Source organism: Poecilia latipinna, unplaced genomic scaffold (assembly GCF_001443285.1).
Source record: "Poecilia latipinna isolate Pla-1442-1.1 unplaced genomic scaffold, P_latipinna-1.0 Scaffold717, whole genome shotgun sequence".
In the NCBI taxonomy this organism is placed as follows: domain Eukaryota; kingdom Metazoa; phylum Chordata; class Actinopteri; order Cyprinodontiformes; family Poeciliidae; genus Poecilia; species Poecilia latipinna.
Genome location: NW_015113333.1, coordinates 250,941 through 277,201, shown reverse-complemented (window position 1 = coordinate 277,201; position 26,261 = coordinate 250,941). Strand labels below are relative to the sequence as shown.

Below are 26,261 nucleotides of genomic sequence, written 5' to 3'. Positions count from 1 at the left end.
TTGCATTAGTTTTATAACGGGACACGTAGTGCAGCTAAGCAGCTTATAGTGTCTTCATAAAACAATCCGGCTGATGAAAGATGGCCATTAGCTCACCGTATTCGATTTATGTATTTTAAAACCATGTTCAAGTGAAACCAAATATAAGTATTTGAATGGAATGATTTGGGAGCGACGACTCTACATTTCCGACGGCCCGTGAACGCGGCAACCCCCCCCCCCCAACCCCACCCCTCGTGCACTGTGTGAGCGCTCATTCAGCTTGATCGCCCAGAGAGAAGCGCTGTGGTTGCAGAGAAGTGCACATATGCTTCGCTTACAGGCAGTTTAAACAGGATGTAGCGACTGAGACAGACCACGGAAAGAGAGAGGCAGACGCAGAAGAGAAGAGCGGCTCGAACTGGGTGATGTGACAAACAGCAGACAGATAGAAATGACCGCCTCAGCTGAGGAGAGGAAGACGACAAGAGGGGTCGCGGTGAGGAGGCACCGAGCCGCCGCTGGCAGGTCTTGACGGCTGCTCCCGGTGACCTGAGAGAGCCGAGCTGTAAGCAGCAGGACGCTACCCACGCTGAAAAACACAGCACGGCCGGAACTGTCCACGACAACCTTGAGAGCGACCATGGCGAGCCAGAGCGATTGCTGTGTGAAGGTTGCGTTGAGGTAAGCCTCCGACGTCTGTCCGCTGCTGGAAATCTGCCGACTTTGGCAGACCACATTGTGTCTGTACCCGCAGGCGGGTCAGTCAGATCAGACGCATCCTTTGGTATCATTTTCATCACAAAACGCGCCTGGATGTCACAGCTCGGTGCTTGATCACCCACACACCCGCATGTTGTTTTGCAACATATGGGTGGTGCTCCTCACTTTATTGATGAGGGAAAACGTGTCTGTGCCATGCGATCTTTGTATGGCTGATTTCATGATGCAGGGCTGGGAGTTTCCTTTCATCACCGGTCTGCTTACAGTGGAAGCTGAATGTTGCATTCAGGTTTTAAGGCTGGGTGAGGTGACAAGAAAGGACAGCTGCAGCCAGGTGCAGGGATGGGGAGGACAATGGGGGTTTCTATTCACGCCGGTATTAGTTTAATCATCTCAACAGACCTCTCCCTGCATTGCCACCTTGCATCTAGTCAGCTCTGAACATGTGCATGGCAAAGTGTCTAACAAAGCAGTGGCCTTCACTTTCTTATTGTTCCTGACATAAGCACAAAGAAATGCCCCCCCATTCCTGGACCTGTATCGCATCCCTCAGTGTTGGAAAAAGCATGTACAAAAGCTCCACTCAAAGCTCCCCTGGATTTGCATGGGGAAAAATAGATGTTTAGCTATGTGCTAAAAATAACTGCAAATTCAAAGATGCTTGTACAAATGTGCTTTTATGTTTTAGCGCTTTTAGGATTGAAGCATCTGAAATTGGCAGGCAGGACCTAATTCTGGCTTTGTGTGTATTTCGAAGTCATGCTCTAAAATAAAGCAAGCAAAACAACAACAACAACAACAAAAAAAAAACAATCATGCATAAGTGAAGCAGTAATGTGACATATCCCCACACATCTTTTTTATCTTAGAACTTTTAAAACTTTGTAATATTAGCTTTGCTTTCTTGAGTGAAAACTCGCTACATCATTCCTGCATTTTCTTGGTGTGTGTCCTATAAGTGTGTGTCCATTAGGCACCAATGTCCTTGATTTGATCAAGCCAGTGGTGTTACACGATTCAAAGTCTTGTCCATCACGATACTCTGAATTGTCCCTTTGCCCCCCCACCCCCCAATGTATCCGAGTAGTTACCACCAATCAGTGCATGCTCAGAGGAAGCAATCAATAAGCTTCAAGGCTTACCCAGAATTCTTCTTTCCTTCATTTGGGGAGAGCATGAGACACTCTTAGGTGCATTTCTGCTGCTTATTGATACTTTGACACCAACCAGAAGGAATCCAATATACAGATGGCTGGAGGCTTCAGACACTGCATGGACCGTGGTGGTTGTCAAGGGTCTGCAGATGTTATTAGAGTGTATGTTTTATAATTCACTTTTGGACTCCCTTCTTTGATATGCCTCATCCATTGGCCAAGGACACCTTCCTCGTTTGATAGTTTGATCAGATGTGGATGACTTTGGCTCCTTATAGGGGACATCCTAGCATAAGGGCCTGTCAAACAAAGCTGATTCAAATGACTATTGCCCTTCCAGGTCAGCTAATGGTTTGATTCAGCTTTTCATAGTAATGCGATGAATAAGTGACCCAACTGAATCATGCCTCATTGGACATTGGCGGCTCTTACTGTTTGCCATGTTCCCAGAGTTTCCTCGTGCCACTTGGAGGAGGTCAGCCATAAATTGTGAATTTTAACAGATCGTCATCAAGGACCCCATTTGAGGTTCACGGATTAAACTTGAGAATGGGAGATGACTGTGATTCCGTAGGATTGCTTGTTACAGCTGAGACTTAAAACAAATGGCTCCCATTCCCCAGGGGTATGTTTCAGCCGCTAAGTGTCTCTCTTTCAGCGTGTTCACACCGCCAGCTGCAACAGGAAGTAGAGTAGATTGTGCTTAAAAAGACTCCAAAGAGAAACTGTATAAACCACCAGTGGCTGCTTCACAACAGGTCTTATCGAACAAGGGATGGATCGATCAGAGTTGATGCAGATCTGTATTTAAGACCTTTGCAAGCTAAAGACAAGACCAAATCAATTCAGAGCGCTGCAGAAACCGCAGCAAACCGTTAAATCTGTTTAATTAATGTTCTCCTCAAGACTTTTTTCAAATTACACGACTGGTTTCGTTTTCAAGCTTTTCATCATGTGTGATCATGTATTTATACACCCAGTGAGTGGCACACAAAGTGTCTGCGTATTTAACAGGAAATGGGAAACAGGCAAATAAACACACGTAAAAGGATAACTTCCTGCCGCATTTTCCCCCCATATCCGCTTAACAACCTCCCGAGCTTCTTTTTCTTCCCAGAGAAAGTCGCCTGCCGATAAGAGGGGGCTGCTGTTTAATTGCTCCCATGTTGTGTTGCCCGTAGGCTCACTAGTTTCACCGTTTTGCTTTTAAGTTTGCGTGCTGATGTGCAAGCATGCATTCGGGGGTCAGTCAGGTCTTCGTGAGGCTTAAGGAGCACTGCGACTGAAGTTGCCAGCGCCCGCTTCCTCAGTGTCTGCTCTGCTTTCCCTAAACAATGTCCCTGTATCCAGTGACATGGCCTACAATCCTGCATTCAGACCTGACTGCCTGAGGGACGGATTATTCACACTGCATCTGCAGTGCTGTCAAGTTGGGCTCGACCCCACGCACCTAATGGAACAGTTACTTTTTAAAAATATATCCTATGAAGAGGTGAACCCTTTTTGGTTATATACTCCATGTACGGAGTGAAATATCTCAGGTTAATTTTGATAATTATAGCAGTTTCATGGGTTACGTTTGCACAAGACCGCTGTATGGAAAACTGCCTGTACTTTTGGATGGTTTCAACAAGCGTTGATGTCAGAGACTGCGATTGCTGGAGACGTATAAACAAACATCAAATGTTATGGTTTCACTCAAAAGCGGTTCTATTTAAACGGGCCCCAGAAAACCCAGACAGAGACGTATCCATGATATAGGTTACAAATCAACAGAAATAAACTTTTGAAATGTGTCACTTTGTGTTGAATAATTGAAGTAAATTACCTTCTCAATTATATTTTAATTAATAGAGATATACACTGTATGCATAAGCTAACTATTGGTGCACCAAGGTTTAAACGAACAGTTTCAAAATCCCTAAATCTTTAGTTGCATCTTTCCGTTGGTTTGAAGTTGTTTGTTTTTGACACAAAACTGTTCCCTCACTCCCACTTGTGGCTACCTACTGCTGGTTAGCTGGCTGAAAAAAGGCGGCTGCACTTTTCCATCACTCGCACAAAAAAAAATTGTGTCGAAATAGTTATTACTGAAAGAAACACAGCCATGGTATGAAACCTAAAGAAGTGCCACCCTTCACTTTTTCTTTTAGTGAAGTAGCTGTTTTAAAATTATAGTAGGCAAGTTTCATAAGGCGCGCCAATTCTAGCAGCTACAGGTTGGCTACCTGAGCAGATATCCTGACTAATTAATCAGCTAATGTGAAGCTGTTAATCTTAGAGGGGTTCTGTGTAGGAAAAATGGTGGACATTATAAGTTCATGTTGTATATTTTTTGTTTTAAAACTTTGTGTAAATACCATGCTATTAAAACCATGGCAGTTTTATTTCAGGTCATCATGCTGTGGGGAATCTCATATTGGCCCAAGTCTAAATGTGACTCCTCCGCTTGGTGAACTTTGCATCTTTATGGGCCTGCAGTCTTTTCCTAAACTACCTCACTCTGAAGCACAGGGCCTGAAAGGGTAAAGAGATTAATTTGCAAACACAAGGTTTTATTCACACACACACACAGAGTATCACTTTATGTTGAGTGCTTTGAAAGGTTTGCATTAGAACTGACCCCGAGTGGTTTTGTGCACCGCTATGAAAGCCAATAATTCATCTGTGTGGATGCGGGGTGGAACCTGACTTGAGAGTTATGAACTCCGTGTGAAATTCCTCCTGCATATTGATCTAGCCCACCATTCCTCCAATTAGACCAGCGAGTGAGTCGTCTCCTGCAGAACTGCTCTGTCAGCCTATGGCACTCCTTGTAAACAGACACAAAGACAAATCTGTTTAATGCGGCGTTTGAACTCGTGGCCTCTCCGAGATGTTCTCACCTTAACACACTTCCTCCTTAAGGCTGTCCTGCTGGTTCAATTTGCAGCCATTGCTCAAGGAATTACCAAATAGTGAACCTCTGTGTGCTTCCCGCCATTGTGGTTTTCGGGGGGAGGGGGGGGGTGCGACGGGGATGACTGTAATGAGGCGAAATAAAAAGGAAAACTGCAAAACGGAGCATAAAATATTCAGTGTTCCTTATTAGCCTACAGATGGATGACAAGCGTTTATGACGCAGAGCGTTTTTAGCTAAAGGCAGGAGGGGAGCTCAGCTGATGAGGTGATGATCAATCAGTCTGGAACCATTCAGACAGAGAAGGCTCTCATAAATCCATTACTGCTCCGGTGCCTGCGAAACAAAACAAGAGCAGCAGAATACAACTGCGGAAGTGACCCCTCTCACAGCTGATACACAAAGGCTTTTAATGGGACAACAGAAAAGGTGGTGTTGGACATTTGTCCTGTGTAGGCTATCAGTCTCGCCTGTTTCCTGTGTGTGTTAATAGTTTGCCACACATGCACTGTCTGGGTTACTTGCCTCCCATGGGGATCACTTCTGAAAGGCAGGGTTTTGGTGGGAAAAAGTCAAGGATACCAGGCTTGCCTTGCTGGAGTTACTGGTCATAGGGTTTGGCTGCTGCAGTTTAATCTCCTCATCAAAGCATTCGTACACTTACGGCCTTGATAGTTCCCCGCGCTCCCCACCTTGCAACTGGCTTGACACCAAGTGACAAAAGTAAAAGCGTAGTTTGACGGGAGTCGCTGCTGAAACAGTTGATCACTGATATTTGAACTCCATGGAGGGAAGAGGAGCAGGAAATGTAGCTGAGCACACGCCCAAGTGTACCATCCACAGCTGTGCATCACTTCCTCCTTACCCACTGGTGGTCATGTGCTTTTCTTTTTTTTTCTTTTTTCTCTTGTATTGCAGATTATTATTTGGTATTCTTATGTGATTGCAGAAAGAAACAGAGAATGAGTGCGAAGATAAAGTGAGCTTCAAAACAGGATTTCATAAACATCCATGTATTGGGGCACTCATGGTCACTGATTTTTAGTGAAGGTCCTCTTTGTATCGCTAAACCTGGGGAGACGGGTGTTAAAGGTTACAATGCGGTTATCAAGCTGCATTTTTATTGTTTTTTGTTCTTTGGGCTTTTAAGAGCATAAATAATTACTTTTTCAAATTGTATACATGGATGTAAATGTATTTAAAAAAAAGGTTTGAACTTATCACAAGGCAACCAGTTGTTGAGAAGGAATCGCAATAAGTGTGTCGCATCAAACTTTATAGTTTCATACCATCCAGCTCAAATTTGTGAGCATTTTCAGGTAGATGTTCTAATTTCTGTTCTGACTGGTGTCGGTTCACTCATGTGCTTGGGCAGTACTTCCTTTTCTCCCAACCGTTGTAGTGGTTTTTTTAAGTGCTGTGTGTCAGTAAATGGAAGCAGCTGAAAGTCACATTTTCCCCCACATAATCATCCTTTTACTTGCAGCATTGGTGTCAAAATGTAATTTTAAGGACACCTCGTCATGACAAGTAAACTCTTTAAGTCTGTTTACTGCTAATTTCCTCACAGGGTCATGTCATTTTGTCTTGAAAAGCCACTAATCAAAAATATTGCTTTACGGTATGCTGTTCACCAGGCTCATGAAACTCAGCTACTTAAACTAGATCTAGGTCTTTAGGGAAAGTAACTGTGCTCACTCTATCATTTTTTCCTGTTTCTCTTTAACGACCAGGAAACTGTTAAACAAATTCCCCTTTGAAAAAGTTCAGTTTGCCAAGATATCGGTAAAGGTGCTTAGAGCAATCTGCAGGTGTGCTATAACATTTAGTGAGGACTTAGTTTTAGAGAAGGATGACTCATAAGACATTTTTGTGTCAGAACAGCATGTCTAAAGTAATATTGCAAACGGTGGAAAGATGTATTTATATTCAACCTTTTAAGATTTTAGATTTCCTGACCATAGAATACAATTAAATTTGCAGTGAGTGTTTTTTTTTTTTTTATGTCATTTGGATTTGTCGGTGAATATTATAAGGGAGCTAGAACACATGTGTGTATTGGAAACAGTCAACTTTTGCATGCTTTTGCTCCAAATGTTTAAGTTGCGTCAGCAATCTTTTGATGAACTTCTCCTGATTCAGTGCATGGGTACTCCCAAATGGTGTGCTGCTGTTGCAGAATGACTTCCTGTAAGGCCGTTGCTGAACTATCCACACTTCCTGTTCGCTTCCTGCTTTGTGAGCCATTGCCGTTGTTGACACGATTCAGTATGTGACTCTTGAGGTGAAACAAACTGGAGAACGAGCCTCGGTCCTTCACTGGACTGAAACTGGGCAGTATGCATTCCGAGTGCGACTCGCGAGCTACTTCATTTTATTTTAAAACTCCTCTTGTGCATGCCTTGTTTACACAGTCTGGGAAAATAACGTGTGAAACTGTAACGAAAATAATAAATTTTTTTGCTGAGCCCCTCTTATTTAGAACCTGAACATTTAAACACAGACACAATCACTCGGATTTGTATTTATTTGAATGCACTCATTTGAATTTAGAAAGGAATGAATGGTGCTTCAGTCTCTTTCAGCGTTAATATTTTACTGTTATCATCATATGTCACTGGCTCTCTAAATAGTCATGTTTATCATTATGTATGCAGCTTGGGCTCAAGGAAACCCTTTTCTGCTGCTTGTGTGGCCAAAGCAAATAATAATGGACGTCCTTGTGTTGTCGTGTTTGCGGGAAACAATAAATGCTTGTCTTTTAGTGTCCTTTGAAGCTTGCATATTTTGATAAATCATGTGTGTGTTGACATTGTTGTGGTCATTTGGAGATCACAAGGGGCTCTGTGCGTGTGTGTGTGTGTGTGTGTGTGTGTGTTGAGGGGGGGAAGGGGCTCATCTGTAGCTCTTTAAACAGAGCACCTCTTGGGTGAGTGTAGACAGAGGACACAGTGTGAATGAGTCTGATGTCACTGCAGGTCTTTGTGCGCTCTGCTGAGCTTGCACACACATACAGAGACTAGTAAAAGAGGGATGAGGTTCAGGCTATAATTTTTAAAATGTGTAGAGAAGAGATGCGCTTGGAGTGCATTCCTTTTGTTGACTTATTTTCATAAACTGCTCCTGCTATGTTTAAAAGGAGAATAACGCGTCCTTGGTTTTTAGCCAGGCAAGCACAAGGAAGAATGAGTCGGAGATGCTGAGGAGGATGGTGGACAGAGGGTGGGTGAAGTGAGGGGGGAGAAAAAGAGCAAGTGTCTTGTCCTTTGTCAAAAGGGTTATTGTAGCAAGCTAATATGAAGTGCCCATGTGTGCGCGTATGAATAATTCGAGTGCAGCTGCACGTGTTTGCTATTTTCCCGGAGAGAGAAGTAGAGGCAGCGGGACGGGAGCCCTCAGGTGTGTCTAGACTATGAAGTATTTATCTACTTCCCTGTTTTAATGCCAGCAACCCTTTTTGAAATAAAATATCTCATTGTGTTCTGCTTTTACTTTCTGTAAGTTTATAACCAGAGCATTATTTCTTCTTCATATAGACACAGTGCACTTTTTGTTGGACTCTGTTAGGTCGATATTAATTCCCTGTGAGTGTGTGCGTGCATGTGTGTGTGTGTGTGTGTGTGTGTGTGTGTGTAGTGACCAGCTGGCCCATGATCACCTCCACCATTAAGTAGCTTAATCACAGCTGGTGTCATTTGTCTTTTTACGTGTTTTTGTGCCACGTCTTTGAAAGAAAAACGGGAGTCAGCAGGAAATTAATATCTTTAAAATATTACCTTAAGTAGTTAAAGAGTGCAGGTGTTTGAAAAAGTATAAGATTAATGCCTTTAATGTGGTACTTAGTTCTAAATACCACATTTCATTTTTGATACATCTCCACCAGCTTCACACAACTAGAAACTAACAGTTTTGTCCATTTATTGATGATGGTAAAATAGTGTAAGCTTATTTCATGCTTTGTGCTTGAATAGCAATTTTTAAGTCTTAGATTGTTGATTTGATTTAGCTCTGTAAATCGTTTAGATCCATTTTTCCTCTTATTAGTTCTGACTCACTTCCCTGTTCCTTTTAGAAAAAATGCATGATAATGCCACCACCATGTTGGTTTTATTTGATTAGGTCATCTTCTTTTACATGTTTATTGTCTCTCCTACATGGTCTGAGGCAAACAGAAGGTCTTCTGCCCTTCCTTTTTCTTATCACTCTCCAACAAAGGACAGATTTTTGCAGTCGTAACGCATAAGAGCCGATTTTTTTCCTGGTGATCACTTCACTCATACTATGTTTTAATTCCAGTTTCAGATTAGCCTCCATGAAATTTGTTTGCAAGATGGACATTGCAGACCCAGTTATTTTCTACCTACTACTGAATAAATTTCTTCTGTCATCATGTTCAAAAAGTTGCACATATAAATGATTTGTTCTTTTTTCTTTGGCACTTTAATTCTTTAACAAAACAGAATGTGAAAAAGATGAATGCTTCTGGAAAAGCTCCACGTTTAAGAATGAGAAGAGAGGAATTTAACTGACTTTGGCCCACTGGCCCAGCGCGGGCCTGTGGAAATTATTATAATTATAAGTCAGAGTGACTCCTTTGTCACTTTGTTGCATCATTGATGCATTGGTGATTGAAATTATGCTGACAACACTCTTCAGTGTGGAAGTTGTCGCTGCAGAAGAAAAACAGAAAGTTTGCTGAGGCTTGTCATTCTACCTCTTTGCTATTTTTTGTTGCAAGATTAGGGGTTTCGACCAAATCTGCAAAACAGTCTAGCAATTACTGATTTCATTTTTTAAAGGTTTTATTGGTTCTGGTGACCTTTATTTGATAGTAAATTGACAGGAAAGCGGGTAGAGAAGGGGAAAGACAGGCGGCAAAGGTCGCCAGGACGGGAATCAAACCTGCAAAAACCGCGTGGAGGACTAAGGCCTCCATATGTGGGTTGTGCTTAACCTCTACGCCACCACAACACCCCATTTAGCTAATTTCTAACATATTTTCCAAAACAACAAAAAAAGACCATTTAAGACAAAAAGAAGCTAGAAATATATTTTTTAATTTTGATTAATATATGCATATATTTACTTCATTTATCTCCTTAATAAGCATTTTTTGGGCCGCACTCATTTTAGATTGATTTTTTTACATATGTTTGCCGCATATGTTTTTCTGCAGATATCTGACATAAAGGTTCACATACCTATAGACAGAGACAGGCTGGCTGAATGCATTAGCACTCAAAGTAAATGCTGTCTGACAGTAGGAGGCAGGGTGGGTGGTAATGTTAACCAGCCCTCCAGGGAGCCAGGCAGACGAGCAGACTCATGGCAGCAGTCTGCCACTCTACTGTATTTGTTGTACGTTTAACAAAGGCATCTGCTCCCAGTCTTTCCCATATTGGATTTGGTACTTTCAATTTATTTGTCTAACCTCATCACATGGCTTTGGTGGAGTTTTCTTGGCTTGTCCAGGATTCAAATCGCCTGTTGCACCCATCAAGCCCTATTTTTTATTTTTTTATTTTTTGGCTTTAAATTTGCAACTTTACTGCCACACTTCCTTGTCCTATGCTTAACCAAATGAATTTAAAATGCATCATCAGAGAATTTTTAGCTGGGGATGCAAAGTCGGGATTTGCATGCATTCTAAGGACAGTAAACCCTGGATGGATGACCTCAGGCTGTGAACATCCATTTTGTATCATATTAGTAATGACTTGTTGTAAATCTTAGATATTATTAGATTTTTTTTATTCTGCTTGATCTGTCAGTTTTTCGTACTCTGGAGTATGACAAAAAATATCTTCTCTCCTTTAGCTTTCAGTTCCTTTTAGTTTTTTTTTTTTTCTTTTTAGACGGCTGAAATTTGTTAGAATCGAGCTCGGATGCAGACTTACTGACCTTGACAACACTGTCTATCATGAAAATGTAGGAGAGGAAGCTAATTTGATTCTTTGTCACGCCTCCACCTCCCCCATGTTGCAGCCGACAGAGCAGATGAGACGGATAGGAAGGGGGGGGGGGAAACGAGGAAGGGGGAGTTGGCTGAGGAAATGGGGTGAGGATTGACCCAGAATCGGTTCTTGTGATGCGTGCTGATGTAGTCTGGTAACAATGAGCTGAAACCGACTGATGGATGCTTGTATTTGACTGCATTTGTATAGACAGGGAATATTTCTTCCTGACTGGCACAGTATCTGTTGTGCTTCTGCAGTTTTAGCATGAGCAGTGCAAATGTATTTAAACTGTTCAAGCAAAGACAAAAACCTCCCAAGAAACCCAAAATATCTCATGATGAGAACCTTAATTACTCCGACAGCCAATCAAGGCAATCTTTGTTGGCTTTGTTTTTTTAATCTCTTGCCAAAATCTATCACAGCGAGGCTTCCCACATGGTCTGTTCCATACAGCACTGTCCTAATTTAGTAGATCTTTTCTGCAATAGTTGAGGATATTTTAGATTTTTTACTCTCAATGTAAACACAAACATATTGGCTTTAGTCCATATAAAGATAAACTATTACGAACAGTTAAAAAAACAAACAAAAAAAAAACACGGTGGTGGATTTCGACTGAAAATTTTTATAACCACTTTCTTTTTGAAGGTCAATTGTTTTATTATTTATAAAGATATCTTTTTATTTATCTGATACATCTTGAGAAGTTAACTTGGCTCTATGGGCTCCAGAAAATGTAGGACGTCTCTCTCTGAAGTCTGGCTCAGACTGGGAAATGTTCATGTTAATGTCCATAAACCAGTTTGCCCACTTGTTCTCCAGAGTTTGACACTGGATGTTAACAAATCCAGTCAAACCAATGTTCAGAGGGTATGTGAGTCCAGCTCTCTCTCGTCGCCGATTACCGATTGGCATCATTGCCTCTGGCAGCGGGGTCGCCAGCCTGCAAGGATCATTTGATAGAGAGGGATCACATGAAAGCTGGACTGCATACTCTGTGTTTAAGAGTGAATAAAATAATTAAACAAAGGAAGGTGCGGTATAGAAGAAGGGGATTAGGAGTGTTATGTTTCCAGGTTCATGGTTTTATTTTTGGTTTTCCGTGCACTACTAACTCTCCATCTGGATAAGGACACTATTGGGGCCAATAGGTGGTAACAACATCCACAACTATGAACCCAAAATATGTGGTTCTGATGAGGCTCCAGGTCAGTTCACCCTGTCGCCAATTCTTTGCCCCCCTGCTGATACTTCAGCATCGCAAGCAGATTTGCTGGAAGTCCAGACTTCGACTAAATCATTTTAAAGGGCAGGTGTTATGTATTTTTCAGGAACATAGTGGCATTTTATATCAACCAAATAACTGTATTACCTTCAGTGTTATGAAAATTACATTTAATTATTAGTAATTTTGCTTCTGTCTCTTTAAGAACCTCCTACCCGCTTCAGTACATCATCACAACAATGCTTCTCCATGTCGTTCATTTATGCTGTTTACAACCGTTCTTAGAAGTGCTGTAGTTTGAGTGATGAGCTCAGACGTGCTGTCCCACCAGGTGTTTGCTGCCACCGCTGTGTGGGTGGGGCAGGGGTGGTATGTGGGGCCGGATCTTAGCTGGGGATTAAAGCTCCATAGTGCAGATTTGGGTAAATTTGTGGCACATTGTATGAGTGGGTATCAAGGCACTGCTGTTTCTTAACTCAGGATGCCTGGTCGTTATCGGGTCAGGGTGTGGCGAATCAAACTGAACTAAAAAAAAATGTCCAAAAAAAACTTGTACGCGGAGAAATATTTTTGCACAGCTTTTAACACTTTCCTCTCAGTTGTGCCTGCCTAAATCAGTCGTATACCACCATAAAACTGCTGCCTTTATGTTTGTTCAGCTCTTCAGTTGTCCTTGAATTTACCTTGTTGCTTCAGATTGAAAAACCAAATTCAGTGCTTCCAAACCGGCCTTATTTTAATTAGATTAATGCATTTTACAGAATGGCTTGAGGGCCACCTTGATTATAAATGAATGAATGGAAGATTTTCACTCATTCACTTTGCGTAAGCTGAACCAACATAAGAAACTCTGAATGTGAGCGCTGTACCACTTGGCCTGTGGCCCGTTACCCTGCTGTTATTGGGTCAGCAGGAAGCGCTGGAAGCTGAAGTGAGACACAGATTTTTGAGTGAACGTCCCGCTACCATAAGCCTGAGTGGCAGAGAGCGTCCAGCTATTTCACTCATGCACAACACTTAACTGATTACAATAAAAGAATAGCTCGGACATTATGGGAAGGGTGTCTGCGATTGATTGCGATGGCTGGAGCATCGAACAGAGGAAGAGAAGGTGGACTGGAGAGAAAGAGTCCGCTGATGGTTTTATGTGCTGATTCACTGCAGTTTGCTGATCCAGGAAATCAATGTCAGCCCTGATTAAATGGGCAACAGCACAGAAATGCCTACTGTAGCTCAATAATCCGAAACTTTGAGCTGCACTGTGCCGGGACCTCTTTGTCAGATGGCAGGAAATTGGTGTTAACACTTTGATAAATAGTTGTGACCTTCAATTTCTGTATTCAGAATATTAACTGTGAAAGTTGAATTTGCTATGGAAGCAAATTGAGCTATTCAGATACTGACATAGTGCTAATGAGGATTAGATCAGAGATGGCTGGAAATTAATAAAATTAGGTCAATAAGTGACAAGATTGTTTTTTTTTTAGAACCAAATACTTACACAACTTTGAATCATACCAGCTTTAATAGCTGTATTTGATGTTTTTTCTTTAAATTATTTGATCACAAACATTGCTTGCATTTAGCTTGAACCACAAAGTATTCTCACAGTCGAGTAGTGACTGAAATGGGGATCAAATGTAATAGACTGAAACAGATTTAACTTTTAAATTATTTTTATAAACATGTGCTTTTGCTCAGTTTTATGAGCAAAAGCACATGTTTCAAATAGCTTTTACCAGATTCTCTGTCCATGCTGAAGAAAAGCTTCTCCACATCATGATGCTACCGGCACCATGTTTCACAGTGAGGGTGATGTGTTCAGGGTCCTTTTTTAAGGTTTTGTATGGACGTTTAAAGATGAAATGGGCTTTGAACCACCCACTGCCCATCTAATCCTTTGCTTCCTCTCCCCTTTCTGCTCTCATTCTTCCCTCTTAGTCATTTTGTTTCGACCTTAACAGCCATCGGTCTGCCTCTCCTCCATCCATTCCCGCTCCACCGGGCCTCTCTCATTTCACCCCAGAGTCACCGATATGCCCAAAGCTCCCAAGCCTAAATGGGCCGGGGTAATTTCCTGAGTTTCTGAGCTTTTCATGTCAAACATGCGGCAACCTTCTTAAATTCCCCATTGCTGCCATCCTCTTGTGTCCTTACTTTCGTTCTCTCAGGCTCTTCATTGTGGCCGAGGCAGATACAGTATGAATGCAGAAGAGAGGTGAATTGTTTAGCGAGAGCATTATTTGATTCCACCTTGACACCTTTTTAGAGGTTTTGTATCAGTTTGTGTGAACAAAGGGTGTCCACCTTCAAAGGTGCCTTTGTTGAATGTAGATCCCTTCATTCCTTTTCACCGACATTTAGTGCCTTAGCAATCACATTTTAGTTCTCTGTACCTGGTCAGGCGGCGGCTGTCGTATCTGGATCAGTTTAAAGTCAAGAGAAGCATGACGCATTTGAGGTTTTTGCCAGGAGAATGTCGAGTCAGGACAGATTCTGGATTAATCATAACCCTGTTAGGTTCTTTGACCAACATGTTTCTTCTGACTGGAAGTAATATTAACATTTTGGAGTGGCCCAGCCAAAGATCTGATAGAGAATCTGTGTTGAGGGAGCTAAAGACTAGGGTGATTGCAAGGAGGCCTCCCAGACTCGGCCACATGGAGCTCATCACAGAAAACAAATCATTTGAAATACTGATGGAAAAGGGGGTGAAAAATATCTATTTGATTAGTGAGAAATGTAGCAATAATTTTCAAGAAGACAGTTTTTCCTAAAAATTGACTTTTAAAAAAAAATACATTTGCTTTTACTGTTACCTCTTTTGCAGTGTCTTATGTTCTGGGAGATGCCTGCGTTATTTCCTGTCAGAAACGAGCTTCTTAGTTGAAAAAAAAAAAAAAATCACTAAATCTAAATCCGTCTGGCGTGTAAATAAATTGGAGCTTAACTGTACGCTATTGGACAGGGAAACGGATTCAGAGTGTGGCTCCAGGCTAACTTTTCTGCTCTAGTTGAATTGGTGCACCACCTCATATTTTCTGCTTTAATGGTCAGATTTTTATCATTTTCCATACACAGTCATGTAGCTGACTGCAGCTGCAACAAATGTGCAGGTAATTGTCTCTTTATTTTAGCTTTAACAATCATGTTCAAAATCCTTCATTTTGTCCAACTGATCCTATAAAGTGGTGAACATTAAAGCCCACCCATAATCTCCAGCTTATCTGAAGGGGGCGGGGTTGCAGGGCTTTGAGGGAAATCCAGACCTTCCTCCACAATGAATAAAACAAATAGTCCTTATATTAAGCTGTCCTTTACCTTTTCACTGTTTCTGTCAGTAGCATTTACACTTTGTATGTCCTCTGCCGCAGATATTGTCCCAGCCTAGAAAAAGCGGTTGCATTTATTATTCTTTTGTGCGAGAGAAGAAAATACTGAAATGATTTGATACACTAGCACAAAAAAAGCGGACAATTATTGGAGATTATTCCCCATTTTGCAGCTAAATTGCTCTGCAGCCTTGAAGAGTACCCATATATGACCCACAGACACGCTGGGTAAAATACAAACTCCATGCAGAAAGACTCCCGACTGTTAGGCAAATGTGAGAATCGCACCACAACCGTGTAGCCCAGGAGCTGTCTGCGCTGACTCACTTACAACTTAAGTTTATGTTTCCAGTCAACCTTTCAGTCTCTGCTTGCTAAATTACTGAAAGGGATAAGTGTAAAGAGAAAAAGTTCATGGGGTCAATTTTTTAAAATTTATTTTCAAGGAGGTCTGTTTTACTCTTCACAGAGGTGAACTTCTTTGAAAGTGCAGTATGTGCGTGAAGTTATCTTTTTCTGGTTGCCATGGGACATGGGTTTCTTCTAATCTTTCTGCTTATATAGCAGAAAGATAAGAGCCAGCTGAGGTTTGGAAAGCACACAGACAAGCTAGGAACATTTTCAGTTTTGTTAAATGATTATTTTTCACCTTTATTTCTTCTTGTCAATTGAGATTCTCAGTTTTAACAATGCTTCATGCCATCTTTCCATGGAAAGTTTTCATACTTTTCATGATACGGTTGTCGCAAGTCAAATGCATGGTTGAAAATACAGATATTTTGTAATTCACCATTTTTTTTTTATCCCTATGTGGAGAGATCCAAACACAGTCAGTTGGGGTAATCCTTATCTGAGATCTGATGACAAAGCCCTATTCTGAGGTATGGCACAGGCAAACTGAACACAACCAGATGGACATGTGTTTATGTAATCTCTGTGATGCTGGGTAATCTGTCAGAAAAAAAAAAAAAAAAACTTCTTTCTGCTCAGTAAACCAAAATTAAAACACTGGGCCCCGAAGGCTCTTTCAGGTGATCATTGTTACGTCATTGTTACTGGGTTGGATTATGAAAGTAAACCCATCATACAGGCTGCATCAAATCTAAAAACTCCCAGTTTTGTGCCTATAACCAACAGCAGGTACTTGGAGGCATTTTTGAAATGGATATTATCTGACTCATCAGTGGGGCTGACCTTGTAATTTTTGAATTTTCTGCTGGATTTAAATTTACTACATCTTTTCTTTTGTTGTTCCATGTTGTTCACTTTTTTTGCTGTTGGCTAGAGTTGGGAGCTCATAGAGGTCTCCCCCAATATAGTTATTGGTAAAATTAAAAAGAAAAAAAAAAAAGTCAGCATTGCAGGAAATTCTAAAAAAAAAACAACATAATTTTCTTGAAGTTTTGTTGAATTGATTCTCCTTAAGGCAGTTACAGCTGACATGCCTTGAGTGCATTGTGATTTTTCTTTTGCATATCTTTGAGTGTCACCTGTTCAATAAGCACTTTCACTGATGAGTTCTCCTTTTATATTAAGTTGATAAATGGCTGTGTCATGCCTCATTATTATTTGGCAGCATATGACTGCAAGAGTTTATTAGGAACCAAGTCTGTGGTGTTTCTGAAGAGACAACACCCAAGCAGCTGACTGTGTGGCGGATCTGCGGTGGAGTCAAAGCAGCAGGGCTCCATCATGAAGCTGCTTGGAATGGTGGCTACCACAAACAAGTGATGACAGGCCTGGAATTAAGAGGAGAACACCTCAAAGCACATTAAGTCTTCTCAGGAAAATTGTTAGACTCTGGCTTCCATGTCTCTGCATAGTTTGTATCATGCTGAACAGAAATGGGTTGTGAAAAAGCGAACTGTCGTTCCTGAAGGTGTCTCAGAATTAAAACAGCAGTAAATGTTATAGGTTACATTACTATGAATGATAATAAATGCTTTAGACATTTGAGCTTGCAAGTTTATCCGCAGCCCAGCTTTCCAAATGTTTTAAATGCTCCCAATATAAGCAAAGTTGTTCTAAGGGGATCAGAGGCATAGCGGTGGTGGGCTGACTTCAACAGCCACCTGCACCGATTTTTGACATCAACAAGCTGAACATGTAGATCACGGATTGAAAGAATGATCTCTGAGGTATTGACTCTTTCTTTTACCTGCCTCTCCAGAACAAACCCCTTCTTTGTGTCAGACTTTCTGTTCTACATGCTGAGCACCGAGTGAAAATATGAATAAGGATAATGATAGTACGAAATGGAAGCATGTTTTGCAACGCAAGGCTTAAAGTGGAGCTAATGGATTTTAAGTCTGTTCTCCAAGAAATATGTATGAATATGTCTTACTGCCAACTTTCTTTTCATTGAAAACATAGAAACACTTCTGTCTAAGGTTTTATATAAGCAAGTGACATAAAAATTATGTCACAATATTAACTTTACTCTGAGCTTAAAGCAAAATTCAAGGTTTATTTTCTTTAAACATCGCTGTTTAATTGAATGCAGCTCCAAGTAAGGCATGAGTGAAATACAAGAATCAAAACAGCTGCAGCTGCCCTGCAAACTGCGAACCAATGCTGCTTTGGCTGCAGCCAAATAGTTTTCACTACAGCTGAAAAGGACTGGTCCACAATCTCCCTGCCAATGCACATTGTACCATGATCATCCTCCCTCTGCATAGAAATATAAAGTCTTATGTCTGTGGAACAGGCCTCCTGGTTGTTGTGAAGGGCACACACACCTCCAAAGTGCACATGGTCTGGTTGCTTGGAGAGATTATCAGAATGTATATGTTAAGAGCACGTCTTACGTCTTTAGATCGTAAGTTTTAAATACCTGTTACTAACAAACACAAAATCAATCCTAATCTTCTGGCCTTCGTAGAGATAGTTGGTTGTTTCTAAAGTGTCTTTTCTGAATATCCTCTTTTATCTGCGTATGCATTTACAATGAAGACAGATCACCTGGTTTTATTGTCTGCCTGTTAGCTCAAGCTTCCTGGATTGCAAACAAACTATAGAGGTATCTGTCAACAGCTTTTCTGGATGTGCTGCGGGATCAAAGTGGATGGACGGGGTGTTTGTATTTTAAACAGTTGTTGGTGGAGCAGACACAAAGAGTTCCATGTGTTTTTTTTTCCAGTAGCGGGGAGGCATTTGATTATTCGAAAGAAAGACAGCCAGAGGGTGAGGAAATGAGAGAGAGAGCTAAAGTCACAGTGTTGGAGAGGCTCTCTTGTTATCAGAAGGAAGAGGAAAGTGGAACAGGCCCTTTAACTCCCTCTGCTATTCAATCTTTTGTGCTTCAGTTTTCATTGGCAGTAAACCGAAGCTTAGCAGAAAACGGCGTGAGACGATGTGACGACGGACAAGAGCACAAAGCATTAGGCACTTTGCTGTGCAGCGATTGTGAAGTCGATATCACAAATAGCAGAGAGAAAACTGGAAGTCAGAGTTATTTTAAAGAGTTATTGAGGAAGAGAAGATGTTAATCCTCTTAAAAACAACAAAAAAAAGGGTCGCGCTAAAGACATAAATGGAGAGCTGCTTCCTCCTCTGGCTCTGTGCCAGAGGAGAGACAAGAGAGGTCTGAAACACTCACAGCTCCAGTGAATGCTATTAACTGTCGCTGTGTGTGTGTGTGGGCGCGTGTGTGTGTGGGCTGCGCCTTTACTGAAGTGTTTACATTAGGGAAATGAACTGTGGCTATCACTCGCCTGGTCTTGGAGGTTGATTGAGCATGAACACACAAAATGGCCAAGACACACACATACACACTCATAGGGGAAAATGGCACTTACTTATTATTGGAAGTGATCACCACACAGGCTGATTTTTATTGGCTCTGCGGTTACACACCCCCATCCCCGAGCCTCAGTTGTTTAGCAGACTTGTCGTTTGGATGGGGCTATTTTCTGGAATCCAAATGGATGTTCTGTCAGCACTTGTGTTACAGCAAAGATTAGTGAAAAAATGGATGTGGGAGCTTATTAGGATTTGCAGTTCACAATTTAAAGACCACGAGAATTATAATGAATCGGTAATTAAAGCTCTAAATTATGCTTATAGATTCAGCCAATTTAGTTTCTGGGGTTTCTGCTATTTAAATGGAAAAATACATCAAAAATATTGATGCTTTTGGTGACTTGGACATATATTTTTAATTCCTTTTATTATTTGCACATCACCAAATTAGCATTGTCTCTTTTTTTTTTAATTGGCCAAAAAGCATATAAGGGGGATTATTTTACTATGTAGCATTTTAAATGAAATGAGGCATTTTGTTTTGTTGTTGAATCAATAGGCCATCCAAATCGCTGTGTTTGTGGATGTGTGAGGTCCTGATGTTTTGTGGCTTGCCTCATCCTTCTTGCTGACATGTCAAGTTTCAAACAGCGGTTGTTTTCAGCTTATGACACATTCCAATCTCAGTATTCTTGTAAGGCTAGAAATCCCATTACTTTTGAAAAGCAGGATTGTGATGAGAAAAGCTGAGTCTGCATGACTGTATTTTGAAGAAGCCTGCTGCCTTGTTCATGTTTTGGGTAACTTTACTTTGCATCACTGAACATCAATGCACTTGAGGTTGAGATAGCAGTTATCTATTAGCAGCCCACCTGAGGTACTTAAACCTTTTTTTTTTTATGTTAGAACCCAAAAGATGAGAACAGGTGGAATCATTGCATCTTATTGCATGTATTCATGGTGACTTGGACTAATTTTAGCATCAGATGTTCTTTATTGATTGTGTGGTCTGAGTCTGGATGGTTGTGCACATGTGAGATCAATGCTATGGATCTATTCTTTTGTTGCTGCAGCTGTCTTAAACGCTCATCCAGCTGAGCCCTTGTGCTGGTTGATTACTGAAAGCTGTTAGTTCTTCATCCCATAGGCCATCTGATGGGATCTCATTGCCATGTATGTGTGAGCATTTTGTCATTTGTTCACAATGGCATTAACTGTTGATTAGTTTTTGCTTATAGTAGTTAATTTTGGACCATTTTTTGTGTTTTTGTTTTGCCTGGAAGGCACCCATACTCCAGGGAACACTAAATTGTTTCTCTAGATAAAGAAGCTATTTCAGATTGGCTCATTAACCACTCGGTTTCTTCTTTTGTTCCCCAGTTGTTCGATTTTCTCATTTTCTGTGGAAACTTTATTCAGCATGGAGTCCTGCCTTGCTGACACTGCTGAAAATAAGCAAAAAAAAAAACAAAAAAACAACAACTTCTAAAGTAGTAATTTGCATTATTGCATTGCATAAAATCCAAATACAAGACATTGAGGTTTGAGTAATGTGACAAATGCAAATAATTGCAGTGGTTTGAGTATGTTTGCATAGCGGGACACAAGAAGCAATTCTTTATGTACTCTATTCAGTTTTCCAATGCTCTTTAGTATAATTTCTTCCACAGGAACAGTTTAGCATAAATCTAAATTTAAGCTGTTTCATGTGTATTACCTTCTCGCTTCCTCTTCACCCCCAGCAGTACACAAACACACACACACTCTATCCTGCAGCGGTCAACTCTATTGTATAAAGTCAGTGCGCTGCTCTTTTGCCATCTCCACTTTATGTTTATAATTGGCTTAAACAGCACTTTTAGATCCATTAACCTCTGTGTCAAGGTCGCATCCAGGAATAAAGGAAACTCATCTGTCTGCTAACTGCTTTGAGCCTCTGTCTTCATAATAAGGTTGGCCTGGGCTCTCATGCGGTTGCTGAATCGCACAATTCAAATGTGTTTAATCCCCTGCTGGAAGAATCTCTCTTCAGAGATGCCTCTATGCCTGAAGGAGAGCCAGAAAAAATGCCCCGGTGTGTGTTTCTGCAGCACCATTAAGACTTGTGGTAAAGGGATTAAATGTGTGTGTCAGTGGAGGGTGTGGTACTTTATGCATGCATGAGAGGAACCATGTGTGAACTGAAGATAGTACTGTTGATTTTTTTTTTTCCCTTTATGTATAGTATTTACAGAAGTTCCAGTGTGGATGTTTTTGTAGTTTAGTCCCGTCCTACGACAGCTGTTGGGGATTTTTCTGAATCTCTCTCAGGCTTTATACCATAGTATGTTTTTGTGTTGCAATTGTAGTGCGTTTGTCTGAACAAGGAGGTTTATTTAAAGACTTTATAAAATATTGCTTTAGTAAATGTCAACTCCTTACCTTTTTTCTGACTCCTCTACCGTCTCTCCAAAAGCTCCAGATGCAATCCAGCAGACCTGCTCTTCAATAGGAAAGTAAATTAAGGAAAAGTAAAAGTTCTCCGATAGTTTTTCTTCAGTGACTCAGCACTGATGCAGAAGCATGTAATTGTGGGAAGTCTTAACTGCAGTAAATCAGCTTTATCTTTCCCGTAAGGCTTTCTGCCCTTGTTCTGTGAAGAAAATGAAAATGATCCTAAACTCAAATGTTCAGACATCATTTGTCAGTGACTTAAAAGCTGTTCTTGGCCAGGGACCGCTTTATTTCACTCTCATCTTATCAGGGATTATTTTCCAGCTGGGAAAGTAATTAACTTCTGCGAACTACCTGTCAGGATGGGAACCCGTCCTGATTAGAGGAGTTGACAACAATACTTGTAACATTGACTTGAGTCTCTCTACATAAACTCAGATGCAGGTTTTTCCCATTGCTTCCACATTGTCTGATATTAAGTGACTAGTACAGCTAAACGTACTGATAATATTCTGCTCAGTTTTGTCACTTGTTGATAAGTGAAAGTGTTTCTTTTGTATGGTCTACCTGAACTTACTCCAACTCTCCTCTTTCAGTCTGCTCTCTGTAGACTGTCATTTACATTTCACGTGTTGGAACTATGTAAAACTGTTCCTACCCAATTGAAATATAACTTTGTTTTTCCTGTTCATTTCTGACGTCTAACTTGAATTTATAGTCCCTGTATCCTTTTCCCTAAAAGGTACAAATTTGCATTCCTGCAAATAAACTGGTCAATCTGGTTCTGTTCATACTTCTGAAAAACTTCTTTACATGGTCAGATTAAGGAGCTGAGCATCGTTACCAAAATGTTGTGACATGTCTAAAACTCTAGAGTTAGTTTATGTCTATGTCTAAGGGTATTAAGACAAAAACATTAAAAACAATGAGTATTATCACTAATTAAAGTGAGATTTTTGGATTTATTTCAGCGATAACCCCCGGTGGTAGAGTGCTGCAAATCGAGACATATAATTAAAATTATTTCTTGTTCTTTAAATCTTATGTGTTCTTAAAAATGATTGCTGTAAAAGATATCTTCAGCTTGGAGTTTTGATTTGGAAACATTTAAACATTGGGCTAAGAAATCTGGAAAAGCATTGAATAATTAATCTGTACGTTTGTAGGGATGTACTTTTCTCTTGGTATTTATATAAATTTGACCAAACGTATAATTTAGTGCGGTGACTAAGAAATGCAGTGTAGATATTGCTGTATTTTGACCAGCAGACTTACTCCACACACATGTGAAACAAGACCACAGCTTGAACAGACAGTGCCACAGAGTCTGATCTCATTCATTTTCTCACACCATTTATCTTGATTAGTGTCAGAAAAAACTGTTCTGGTATCTGGTTTCATAAATGTGCAAACAGTAAAAATACCTTTTTTTTTTTTTTTAAATAAAAAATTAAAAACCCAATCAATTTGATTTGTCAGCAGAGATAGTGACTGATAGTTACTGTACATGGAAAAAAAAAGTTTTAATGTTTCTGAATTTAGAAGATTTTGATTAAAATGTCCCAAACCATAAACTTTTCTTTTAATCTGTTATGATTTAGTCTTATTAACAGTAAAAGCAGGCAGTTGGTTACTCATTTAACTTTAATAAATTATTTTGACATGCCACTTTAAATAACCTAGTGAGTTTGGGCTGCCCCTTATTCCTGCTAAAGCATCTTGAGCCATTTTCCCACATGATCCCCACAGATTTTTCAGGAGAAAACTGCAGAGTTTGGTCCTGACGTTTCCCACAGCTGCCGTTCACACGTATATTTCACAGCAGAGGATTTTCTACTTGGGATGCATTCTGACCACATGGCTGCGAGAGACGGGGTGCCCGGAGCTGCTTTTTTTTTTTTTTTTTTTTTTTTTTGCAGCTATATAACGTGATGCCTAATGAAATGATCCCGTTATGGAAGATAATACAACAATTCATGTCAGGAATGAAAGCAGAGGCTGTTAGGCGATTGTTTTTGCATCAGCTTCACTTGTAATTAAATGTAGCTACAATAGTGATGAATGGCTGAAAAGATTCACACAAGTCAGCAGATACCAGTATGCACCCCTCGCTCATCTGCAGCAAATGCTTTCAACGATTTACTGCCTACGTGTGTCCTTAAGATGTCCGGAGGAAGTTCTGCAGATATTTGCATATTCCAGTAATGCAGATGAGTAAAGCATTCAGATTTAGTTTGGTGTACTGTTTGGTGCACATTTTCAATGGGAAGATGTCATAACTTCTTCTCCATCTTCACTTTTTTATTTTTTGAAAGAAAAATATGTTTTTTTTTAACCTAGTTTCCATTTTACAGCCGGTCTCTGTCAAATGATCGTGTTTTATCTGCATGATGTTTTAAAACAGTTCAGACTCAATTTTCATCAGTAGTTTATCTGCTTGTGTTAAGTTTATGTACTAAATTTCCACATTTAAATTTCGCATCTTGTCATAAATTCCTCCTTGCTTGGTTTTTATGTCCATATCGTTGACTTCCTGTCTTTTAGGATTCGTCCTCAGATGGCCAAGGAGAAGATCGAGGGCTGTCACGTGTGCACGCTGGTCACACCTGGAGAACCGCAGGTGCTCCTGGGAAAGGACAAGGCCTTCACGTACGACTTTGTGTTCGATATTGACTCGGAGCAGCAGCACATCTACCAGGCCTGTGTGTACAAGCTCATCGAGGGCTGCTTGGAGGGCTACAACGCAACCGTGTTTGCTTATGGACAGGTGCGACCACGAGGCTTTGTAGATTTTGAGTTATTTAGGCCACAGCTACCACAAATTCACATATCATTGTATGTTAACAACAGAAAGCATGTCAGTCACAATTGTGGTGACATCAAACATGTCAACGTACTATGAACCATAAAATATCAGGTCAGCTTGAGACTTCATCAATGTAGAAAGATTAGAGATCCATTGATCAAAAATTTGTGACTAATTATATATATTCTTTTCATAATTTGTAAAATGTAGTATTGACTTTTAGATTATTTTCTACCCTTCCTTGTATGAGGTGTCATTGAAGACAAACTGATCTCAGAGTTGATGGCATAAACGGACTAAATGGACCTGGATTAGCTTCTGGTGGGGTTTGAATTACTAAAACACTTTACTCCCTGTAGATTTTCTTACTTTGACTGTAAGACTTCCAAAATGCTGTCAGCATCTTTAAATCCAGCTTGCGCCTTGGCAGATGAGATTTAAAAGCCTAAATGGATGAAACAGAACAGCTTCCATGTTGTTGGTTTAAAGTCTTGCTGTTCTCTTTCTTACAGTCTGAATAAACTACAAACATTTCTCGACAAAGTCTGATAATCATCATTGCAGATTACGCAACAAAACATGGTTTAGACCCTACTAGTGCAAAGCGGAATAGTAAAATCTACATGTAATCTTAAAAAAACAACAACAAAAACAATGTAAGCTAGGCAACTTAAATAAAAATAAGTTTAAATGGTGTAATGAGAAAAAAACTACTGTAGCTCAACAGTGATGATTACAGGGTTGTTCATTTATTCATTTGCAGCCATGACTTGAGTTGGTGCTAAGAGATTCTGTTAATTAATGCTGTCTTTGTGCCAGAGAGAAAGTGGCTTCCTTTTAAATGGCCTTAATTTTTAAACATCTCACTGACACTGCAGACGGCGAGTTTATTCAGCAACAACTTTCACATTGTGTTTTTAGTTGTGTTTAGCTCACTAATTGGTGAGATTGTTTTTTGAGGTTCAGACCATCAGTCATAGTCAAAGTGAAAATCTGTCAAAACAGACGACCAGTTGATTTCACATTAATTGGTTTAAGAGTTTTAATTCAAGGATGGATAAGAAACGCTTTGTAAATCTTGGGATGGTAAGAATGGTCTCTTTTTAAAAAAAATTTCTTTATATGAAATGTCTTCCAGACGGGCTCGGGGAAGACCTACACCATGGGGACGGGTTTTGATGTGAGTCTGAGCCTGCAGGAGCAGGGCATCATCCCGCGGGCCGTTCACCAGCTGTTTGAGGGCATCCAGAGCAGGAGGGATCGAGCCCAGGAGACCGGCATCCAGCCGCCCGAGTTTAAAGTCAGCGCCCAGTTTTTGGAGGTGGGACACACGAAAAGACTTGATCTAACATTTTGAAAAGTTTATTGATACAACCAAATGGTATCAATAAATTTGCTTGTTGGTCCGTATTACCGCCAACCAGAACATAAAGGACGCAACAGGATCAGCCTTCTCATCCACAAACAGGATGTGACAGTCTGAAGACGGATGGGCTGTGATGTCTATGTGTGCTTTGTGGGACCTGATTAATGTTTGCCATTACCTCTGACATTATTCCTCATCACCGAGGAGCAGAAGACGGATAAGAGCGAGGAATCAGAGAGAGGGCGGGATGCTTAGATATATGGCTACTAATCATTTCCTCGGGGGATTTCTGGAGAGCGAATGTGAGGGGCATGTTAGGGAGGGTTCTGCTGCACGTTTGGGCGTGTGTGTTGTGGTTCGTTTAATAATCAGGTTATAATAGAAATCCTTATAAAACCAGAAAAATAATAATCTTGTACAAACAGCTTCTACTACTTTCTTTTTTAGCCTCTGGATCTCTGATGTTGGTGTGTTTTCTTTTTGCTTTTGGGTCAAAAGTTTATCCTTGTTGATGGTAAACGGATGGGTGTGTGTATGTGTGTTTGACATACACACTGAGCTTTCAGTGGCCCTCTGTGACCTTTGACTTGGCTTGTTTGAAAGAGGTCATTATTTTGAATGTTGTTCCTGGAGATTTTTTTTTTTT

General features: G+C 40.5%; 1 protein-coding gene across 7 annotated transcripts in view; it reads left to right on the top strand.

Moving 5' to 3' along the window:
• Positions 1-256: 256 nt before the first annotated feature.
• Positions 257-26,261, top strand: part of kif21b (kinesin family member 21B) — a 61,011-nt gene continuing 35,006 nt past the window's right edge. For all 7 annotated transcript variants that reach the window (XM_015045260.1, XM_015045258.1, XM_015045262.1 and 4 more), the window contains exons 1-3: positions 257-663; positions 23,988-24,210; positions 25,388-25,570. In XM_015045260.1, coding sequence (XP_014900746.1) covers positions 623-663; positions 23,988-24,210; positions 25,388-25,570 — 447 coding nt within the window. In that variant the 5' untranslated portion in view covers positions 257-622. The remainder of the gene's footprint in view (positions 664-23,987; positions 24,211-25,387; positions 25,571-26,261) is intronic.